This window comes from Lupinus angustifolius, chromosome LG04 (assembly GCF_001865875.1).
Source record: "Lupinus angustifolius cultivar Tanjil chromosome LG04, LupAngTanjil_v1.0, whole genome shotgun sequence".
In the NCBI taxonomy this organism is placed as follows: Eukaryota; Viridiplantae; Streptophyta; class Magnoliopsida; order Fabales; family Fabaceae; genus Lupinus; species Lupinus angustifolius.
In genome coordinates, this window is record NC_032012.1 from 27,017,587 (window position 1) to 27,027,311 (window position 9,725).

Below are 9,725 nucleotides of genomic sequence, written 5' to 3' on the forward strand. Positions count from 1 at the left end.
CGTAGTTACACCAAAGTCAATGTTATTTACCCAATGTTTTATTAACTTCACACATACATAACTTATTTAATAAGGTTTGATGGTGTTGGAAGTGGTGAAATCTAAATAAGATGTGGGTGTTGGATTAGTCAGATCAAAATTAATATTATTACAAAGGGTTATTAATAAAATATTTATTGAAAAATGGATGTGAGTAACCACATATATATATATATATATATATGTATAGGCAAAGAACAATATCAATAAATTAATACAATATGCCATAGAGTAGAGTCCATATATCTAGCTCAACGGCACATACATTTACTATGTAAATAAACATCATACAACAATAAATACAAAATTATGCATGGTTCAACACCTTATACATCAAAATGAAATTACATACCTACTTTAACAACAAAATCAAACATCAGATTTTCTCTTTGTAGCCAGAATAATATTGCTTAAAAACTTTTGGAAGATAAATAGGCAACAAGAATCCAAATAAATTGAAAGACCAAAATGCCATATTAGCTACTGCAAGCACTCTTCCAACATAGATCCTCCTATCAGAACCACTATGTTCTTCATTAACCTTGTAGATCTCATTCCTAAGCCACTCCATAAGAGTGAAAATCCTCACTGAGTTATAGAAGATTGGCACAAAGGCTCTTATTGGTGTTGAGAACCTATCTGAGAATGCAACTCCTTCAAAGAAAACTTGACTAGCCAAAAGAAAAACATGTGGTGCTGCTGCTTTTATCCCTTCCTTATCACCCTCAAGTATTCCCTCTAAGATATATGCTATTGGTGCAAAAAGTCCAATGATGGCACCTATGAGTACATAAAAGCCAAGAACTTTGTTTTTAGGGTTGAAAATTGGTGGTTCCCTTGAAGGGTGAAGGGTAGGGAATGCAACCTTGGACAAGATGAACATGTAAATGGAGGAAAAAACCACACATGCAAAGTTTTCAAAGCTGACCATGCCACTGGCAGATAAAACTATCACCAAAGCAAGACAATTGAGTTGGCGAAAAGAGAGAAAAGTAGCTTTTTTTGGTGTGCTTGTGATGTTTGGTTTATTGAGATTCTTGAGTGATTGGTCTTGTTGTTCTTTGTGTTCAACTTCTTGCTCTTTTGGGAGGCTAATATCAGAGCATGTTGGTCCAACCCCACCAGACATTTTGAGAAACTATATGTTTGTCTAAATGGAACAACTTTTGTGTAAATGGAACAAGACTTTTACAAGAGAAGAAGATGATTAATCACTAATGATAAAAAGCTTTTTTACTTGAGAAAAAATGAATGGGTATCTTGAAATTGATTGTAGTATTGTTTAGTGAGAGGGTGAAATTTGATGTAGGAGAATTAAGGGGAGATAGAGGAAGATAAGGTTGCATGATGCGGTGGAAATAGTGGACAAGTGGCATGTTCATGTGATTTTAAGGTTAAATAAAGTTGCATGGTGCACGTGTCTTATTCATAGTTTGTGATCAGGACACGTGTCTTTGTTGTTGTTTTTTTGTGGTAACAAGTGTTGGTTTTGGATGCATGGGATACGGTGTCTCATGAACTACTAGTGTCTGATCCCTGACCATAAATAATGTGATTGGTTTATCAGAAAAACTTGTGTGGAGACGCATATAACATATTAGGTTTAAAGATAAGTATATTTTATGGTTTTTAATACTATTAATTAAAATTAAATTTAATTAGAACTAAAATACTAATATTAGTTGTCTCTATATGGTTTCGGTCACTTGCATAATTCTTTATCTATATTGATAGGTTCTCCAACAAACATTTTGACATTTGTTTTGTGCATAAGTCTTTATCTAGATTTATATATGTTGAGTAGTTTTATCAACAATTTTGAGTTGATTGCCAAAATAGTAGAAAGTAGGATCAATTTGATTAGATATTATTATAAGGTATTTATAGTGGTTTATATCGATTTTGAGTTAATTACGTGCAGTTCGGATTTACATATAATCGAAAATTTAACTTCATTTCGCTTGGTTTATTTTTAAATCTCTATTGTCTAAAGAAACTAGTGTTTTGATAGACAATGTCATATTGAATAAATTTATTATTGTAGATTAATACTAATATGAATAAAAGCTAGATAGATACTGACTAAAATTTTAAAAAATATACAATTTATCATTTGTGATATTGATAGAAAAAAACTAAACCTACGTAAACTATAAGACATTCCCTGAACATTATTCTACTGTCTGAGTAAGACAAAAAACGACAAATGCTCTTAACATATAATCATAGGATTCCAATACGCCAACCAAGGATGATACCCAGGGAGTTATTATGGTATTGTGTGACTTGTGTCTTAATTGATATATTATACCAATTAAAATATATCATTCAATTTAATAAGAAAGTCGTAAATACAAAATTATATTTTTTAGTATAATTTAATTAAATAAAGATAGAGAGACAGTTTTTTAGTAGGATCTATGTTCTATGATACAAACCTCCTTTGGGAAAATGGAAAAAAAAAGGGTTATACATTCTCTTTTGCGGGACTCTTCTTTCTTTTCCAAAAAGGGTAGTAGAAAAAAAAGTTATATATTCACTTTTTTGTGGGATTCTACTTTCTTTTCCAAAAAGTGTAGTACCACCCATGAATATCAACTTCTGAGTGTACAAAATAACATTACCTAACTCCAATTAAACTTCCGTATATTCTCCTTACATGTTTTATGCATATTTAAAAAATGCACCAGATTAAAGACCTTAACACACTACAATGAAACTGCAGAGGCATTAGAGAAACTCTAAGGCACAGAATTGAGATCTCTACAAAGAGGAGGAAGTCTTGGTTATTGAAAAAGGTGCCCCTTTAAAATAGCTAAACAAGTGAAATACACTGTTATGGAAATAATGCCACAAGGGGAAAATTCACCACCTAATCTTCTATTATATATAATTCAAAGGAAAACTACGGAATATAGAAAGACTTTCCGGCACAACAACCACCTTCACATTTGTGACAGGAGGACTGTTGGTAAAACTTGAACCTCTAACCAAAAAAAACTTGAACCTCTAACCAAAAAAAACTTGAACCTGTGCTAAGACACTAATTGGCCACAGGTCAAACTATGCAATGTGCATATCTGCATACTTCTATAATCCAATTTCTTATTTGTTCCTTTCTCCTAAGTAGCTGGTTTTTGTTTAGGAATGTACTTCATCTTGCTTCCCTTTCCAGGATTCATTCTGGGTATGGATTTAGTAACTCCGGCTGTTGCAGGCAATGGGTTCTCTGCACGTGCAAGACTGCTACATTTGTCAGCATCAGAAGATCGACCTGTTTCTAATTCATAATCCTGCACCTCCTGGCATCCAGGAGGTTCAGAATCAAGTGAAACAACCAAATCCACATGGTCTGATGAGATAGCCTCTTTCCATCCTGCATGAGAATTGTTCATAATTAGATCAAAGAAATCAAAGACCAACCAAGAATAGAAAAACCACAAAAAATGAATAGTGATTAAGCTTACTTTGTGCAAGAAAGGCTTTTGCAGCATGGGTGGATAACCGGAAGTTTGTTGGATCTACTTCAGCCCAAGGATTGGAGATGTTGTTCCTGGAACCAATATCATTACCGTCTATATCACTCAACCTTAAACTACTTTGACCTGACAAAGTTTGATAATTTTTTCTATTAACTGCATCAGCTTCAGTCCCGCCACTTTGGAGTGGCAATTGATCTTTGGTTCCATGCTGGCTAACTGGCCTCCAAAGCTTAACTGGGTTGCCACTCTGGGAGGAATCGGTTTTCATTGGCTTCTCCTGAGCACTATTATGCTCGGAAAGGTTCACTCCCATGCAATCCGCATGTGATGCCACAAGATTACCTTCTGATTGGCTGCAATTTCCAAGAGGAATAGATATAGATCCTATCAAAATTTCATGTTTTTTACCTTGCTCTGGTTCTTTCTGCAGTCTGGCTTCTGACATCACCCTACCAATTTCTGGTTTAGGCTTTTGAGTCCAGACTTTACTAACTTCAACAATAGGATCTGCCTTTTGTTCATGGAGGGTACCACATTTCTGAATGACTTCAAGCTTTGAAGTTTGAGAATTCTGGCTTACACCTGAACCATTGGCAACAGCCCTTTGAGATTTTTGCAGCCCATGCCGTCTGGCAACTGTCAAGCACTGGCGATTATGTCCTTGTGACCTCTGTTGCTCAATATTCTGGTGAGTCTCACAATCATTATTCGACTGTGGATCCCTATCTACAACTTCAGTAGTCTCTGGGCAGTGAAAAGTTACATGTGGTGAAGGAGCATGACTCACAACTGTATCTGGATCATGTACTTCAAAGTCATGTGTATCCAGAGATACTTCTGCTGGCGATAAAGCCTCCACTGTGCTTCTGTTATTCTCTTTAATTTCTGTATCAGCTTCAAGTTGTTCCGTCGCCTTCTGTTCTTTTTGTTTAAGCTTTTTAAGCTTTTTCTTGTGTTTCTTCTCCAAAATTCGAGTTTGTCTATAAATAGAGGGAATATAATTAAATAAATAGCCCAATTATAGAATAACTGAACATCATTCCAGTTCAAAAGCTAACTCATAGGGGGTAAGTTACACAAGTCATTATAAATGGTTCTTTATACTAGACTTAAACTTAACAAATTATTAAAATAGTGCCGCGTAGTAAACTTGACAACTAGCTTACACTTTTTGGCTCTGTTAAAGGAAAATGTTAAAGAATAAAGGTTAATTTACCAAAAACTCAAATTATTAAAATAGTGCCGCATAGTTTATTTATAGTATCACATCAGAAGTTGGTTGATGTGATAATCATACTACAATTAAAAATTGGCAATGTGAGGAGTAGCCCAACATGTATATATAAACCATAGTATGTAGGATGTGGGACTTCCAACAACAATATTCATAATAACTCGGGCTTTGCCAAATGTAGGCAAATTGTTAATATAAAACCGAGACTAAACATCTAGCACTTAACTCTTGACCACTTTATGATAGAGAAAAGTGTGATAGATCATCCTTGGACACTTAACTAGCAACAAAGAAAAGGAAATGGAAATATTGATAAACAAGTCCAAGTTCATAATATTCTTCATTCTCCATTAATCGACCATCAGTAAACAACACTATCACTTAAATTACAATTTGGTGAGGCAAACACAATCATCAACCACAAGTAAACAAGACCTCACACAATCCCTCCCCACCCAAACGATATATATAAAATGGAAGAAAAAAATATGTCACATCAGAACTTACATAAATCATCAGAAAGTTCAGATGAAAGCAAAGACAAATAAAATGGAAGTCATTGCTGAGGCATTATATGTTGACTTTATGTACATTCTGAAGTGCTCATAAAACTAGTAAGCAGGTAAACTCATTTAAAGTTGTTTATTTATTTATAAACAACTAAGTTAAATTTGTTGCACTATTAACTTGTGCTGTTTGATGATAACCCTTATCATTCTTAAGAACAGATACTTGTTTATCACACAAAGGCTTCTGAGCCTAAGTAGTGCCATGTTCTCTTGCTTGTTTACATAGCTGCATTGGTTCAATGGTTGATTATATGAGTTCCCTTACTTTAGCCATTAAAAAACCAAAGAAAAAATGTCTGTTCAGGCTCAACTCTAAATCCTAAATTTCTTTCAATCAAGGTGAATTCATTGTAAATAATTATGATAAAAATCAAGCACCTAAAGATATGCAAGACAAACTTCATAAAAGAGAAACAGAGAAAAAAAATTCAAGACTACTTTCTCAAACTCAAGCCCCTGAAATAATTGTTATTCCTCAAAAACCAAAAATTTGAATTGAACATCAAGAATAACTCAGGGCTGATCATCAAAGACTTGATATTAAAAGGTAACACAAAGGACAAATTGGTTATAGCACTACATGTACCTTCTCTGAGCAGCATCTTCTTCTTCCATCAGCAGATTCTGGCACCTCAATGCTTCAGCATCCTTGTCAGCAAGCCATGCCTTTGCCTATGCAAAAGGAAACTCATATGTCATCACAAGTAGGAATCAAAAGAATTAATTTATAGAACCATGCTTTCTTGGGTTAGCCACGATAAAATCAGGTCTGGTGTTTGTACATGTACATCAGGATATGCCATGAACCTTCGTACCAATGGCACCTCTGGGGGTGCTGGATTAATATCTCAATTCCTAAAAATAAAAAAACAATTTAAACTGCATAGGTTTTTCAGCATCTCCATGGATGCCAAAATTCATTTCACATTAATTTCCCTTTCCACTCTTCTCTCCATGTGCGGTTGAGGTCGTTGAGGAATTGGTATTTTTGTACATGTCTGCATATGAAAACTCTAAAACCAAGATAGAAACATTGACTATAGAGTGTATTTCTAAACCACTCTTTTAGATACTTTCCATGAGCAGAGTGAACATGAGATATGATCCTTTCTCGTCATCGCCAATAAAAATAGAAAGGAACATCTTATCCAATAATTGTTTCATTTATAGCTAGCGGCAGCTATAATAGATGAACATAACAGATTTTGAAGCAAGGAGAAATGATTACCAATTTCTGCTCTAGCAAGAAACTTGTACAAGCAACTATGTTTTTTGGCTCAAGACAAATCCTTCGAGCATCTCCATCAAAAACATATCTTTGCATCGACATTGCTGACCCGCATAAAAATGTTTTCTCACTGGAATCGTCAAGAATATGGAACAAAACTTGGGAAGATATAGGAAAATTGGAAGACCTAGAGTCAATAATATCCTGCAAACAATATAGATATACAGAATTTATAAATCAAAGGTAGCAAAAACCTAACCAGGATGAATAATTAGTAAGTAAAGTCATGACCATCTTACCAGAAAGGCAGAACCAGCCCTCAGATAATAGTAATACTGTGGTAGAGGGGAAAATGTTTGATTTTTAATAAGAGTCGAGAGAGCATTTAAAATCAAAGACCCTGGAACTTCCTGGAAAGCATTGAAAATGAGGAAAAAAATATAATTAATTAGGAAAGAAAAAAGGTGGAAAATAGTAAGTACTGAAAAGAAGAGAAACAAAAACAGTTGTGCTGTGTCTCTGGTTACATAGAACACGTGTCATTGTCCTCAATAAACTCTCAATTTAAAAGATATAATAATACTATTCCTAAACAAGAAGATAGGACAGACAAGAGTTCTCATTCACATTTTGGAAAGGCCCAACAAACGGAGGGAAATTTTTCTAATCCAGTATGGCGAATAGAAAGATCTCTTAAACAGTCAAACAAAATAGCACAGAGAAAACTGTAGCCATAGTTACCAATCTAGATGGTGGCAGCCAATCCCAGAAATGCAATAGCCAGATACCAGATTGCAGGATGGTCACTATACTGATGATTGTGTACATATACATCCAATTAATAAATATAATACACATAGGTTCAACATAAAAGTACTTAGCACTTAAACAATTCACAATTGATACTCAATTAATAATCCCAGTGGCTTTATAAAAAATTGTACCTTGAACAAATGAAAAATAGAGCAAGCTTGAATACTTTTTTATTTTATAAATTGCTATCTATATGAGTGAATGCATAACGCATTATTGATACTCAAAAGCATAACGCATTATTGATACTCAAAAGCATAACGCATTATGCAAATTAAAAGAAGAGTTATTGCTACTTTCAACCATTCCTGCAAGAATTTTCCGATTCTGTATCGCTGTTGAGATCGACCAGCAAACAAGGCCCCCAAACTTTTTATTTAAAAAAACATATACGCATATATATCTTTATATAATGTATTATGATATGCTAGTACTACAACTTGCTCTAGCATAGTGGTTCGTTGTTATTTATTCTAGCTACTGAACTTGCGTTCGAACCTCACTCTTGCAATCTTTTGGTATGAAAGAATGTGAAGATGTGGACGTGAGATGCTTGTTAGTGAACTGTCCCCATTTTCATATCTTTCAGTCATAGCCTAATAATATATACTTGGCATATCACCAGTAAGCATGAAAGCTGAATAAAGTTAAAATAGCTCCATTTTGAAATAAACTAGGCATGTAAGGGGGCAAAGATGATTTACCTCCAGCTCCACATTCCTGAATGATACAACTTCACTTGCCTCTTCTACAGAAAGCTATAAAGATTATGAAAACACACTTTAAAGCAAGTTGAAAGGTTTTATTCTTCATAGAAGCAAAATTCACAATAATGAATGATTACCTTATCCCAATATTCCCCTAAAAGATCCCTATTTATTTTGGATTCCTACAACATATAAGCAGCATTAGGCGAATTTGAGGAAGATTTGGAAAACAAATAAAGAGGAAAATGCACCAGGGACAAAAATATAAGCTAAGAAGAACATTTTTGTAGATAATAGCTTCTATTTTTATATAAGGTATAAAGATAACCTTGTCATGCTTTTTCGACCGATGATAAGCACGGTTATGTCTTCTATAGTTAATGGGAGAGCAAAACTCTAGAGAACACTTGTCGCACTTCTGCATCTGAATCTTCCCAGGATATAAGAAAGGCCGACCTGAAGGTTCTGTTAAAAGAATGAAAGATAGCATATATTTGGGTTTAGAATTTAATGCACCTACTTCTTATGCATTTTACATACAACCTGGTTACTTGAATACACCACCACAAAGGCAAGGGTTACTCTCAATATTTTAAAATACATTTTTGAAGTTTACCATAAAAGACAGCTACATGTAATTACATGCCTAAATCCTAATAGTTCCTTAACCCAATAAAGGCGAAAGTGGTATATGGCAAAATGCTATTGAAAATAAACACTCGAAAGATAGAGTAATTATTTTACCTGGTTCATCAAAAGTCTTAAGAAATTGAACCCATTGTACAGGGTTGTCACCAGCCCTAGGGGAAGAAAGTGAAGAGTCTTTTCTTGTTACATTATCTAAAGAATCATCGATGTCCTCTGTTTCCGTTACATGGGGAGTGCCAGAGTCAGTGAATCTTCCAATTGCCATCTATTCAGAAAACTCAACTGCACAAAGTATAAAGATATAAGTCACAGAAATTATATAAAAAATCGGCAACGAGACGAGTAGCCCAACATGGCAAATGCAGGAATTCCAGCAACAACCTTGAGTAATAATTTGGGTTTTCCAATATAAAACCGAGACAAATATGTAGCCGCTAAACTCTTGATCACTTTGCAAGTATGGTTAAATTGGTCACTTTAAAAGCAAAGAAAGTGAAAATGAAAATTTGAAAAAAAAAAAGAGTCAAAGTTGGAACATATTCACAATAAATGAAAGATGAAAATGCAAATCAGTAAAATGCGTAATTTGAATCCATGTTATTATATAGAATAAAGAACGTGATCTGAGATGAGAAAGAAAAGAGAATCTCACACAAAGATTGGAATGATTAGATTGAGGGATCAAAGAAATGCGTTATTTCTTCAATGTTGAGAATTGAGAGTAATATGTTGAGAATTAAGTGAATGGATCAATCGTTTCTCACTATTCACTCACTCACCCTAACAATGGAGGATTACTATTCTGTTTTGGACATTATAGCAAGCACCACCAACACATTCAAAAACTTCAACATTATTTTATAAAAATAGTAATATAAAAACTTAACCATTTATTTATTTTATCAAAAACTACTTACCCACAATTTCGTTTTCAACAAAATCAAAGTTGTGGAGTAATAATTTGTTAGTCATTATGTCACTAATTAAACTATATATATATATATA

The 9,725-nt window shown here is 34.0% G+C and overlaps 2 protein-coding genes across 3 annotated transcripts; both read right to left on the reverse strand.

The window, feature by feature from the left end:
• Nucleotides 285-1,421, reverse strand: LOC109346790. Its single transcript, XM_019586581.1, has one exon. It carries the CDS (start codon nt 1,166-1,168, stop codon nt 416-418), a length of 753 nt encoding a protein of 250 aa, XP_019442126.1. The 5' UTR covers nt 1,169-1,421; the 3' UTR covers nt 285-415.
• On the reverse strand, nt 2,826-9,522 carry LOC109346792. Of its 2 annotated transcripts, XM_019586582.1 has the most exons (10): nt 9,373-9,522; nt 8,817-9,002; nt 8,401-8,537; nt 8,210-8,254; nt 8,070-8,123; nt 6,852-6,962; nt 6,553-6,756; nt 5,911-5,996; nt 3,507-4,501; nt 2,826-3,415 (listed from the first exon to the last, which is right to left on the reverse strand). In XM_019586582.1, the coding sequence occupies exons 2-10, from the start codon at nt 8,983-8,985 to the stop codon at nt 3,162-3,164; spliced, it is 2,055 nt and encodes a 684-aa protein (XP_019442127.1). In that variant the 5' UTR covers nt 8,986-9,002; nt 9,373-9,522; the 3' UTR covers nt 2,826-3,161. The 2 variants fall into 2 exon arrangements, 1 of the variants encoding a protein (XP_019442127.1); XR_002107558.1 differs by lacking the exons at nt 8,817-9,002; nt 9,373-9,522 and having other exon boundaries at nt 2,826-3,023; nt 3,070-3,415; nt 8,401-8,582.

Excerpts from the sequence above, each read along its gene's own strand:
- LOC109346790 (XM_019586581.1), bottom strand. The coding sequence starts at position 1,168 with ATGTCTGGTGGGGTTGGACCAACATGCTCTGATATTAGCCTCCCAAAA.
- LOC109346792 (XM_019586582.1), bottom strand. The coding sequence starts at position 8,985 with ATGGCAATTGGAAGATTCACTGACTCTGGCACTCCCCATGTAACGGAA. Across the intron at positions 6,963-8,069 it reads TCAGGAATGTGGAGCTGGAG|GAAGTTCCAGGGTCTTTGAT; the intron begins GTAAATCATCTT and ends AATGCTTTCCAG. Across the intron at positions 6,757-6,851 it reads GGGCTGGTTCTGCCTTTCTG|GATATTATTGACTCTAGGTC; the intron begins GTAAGATGGTCA and ends TATTGTTTGCAG.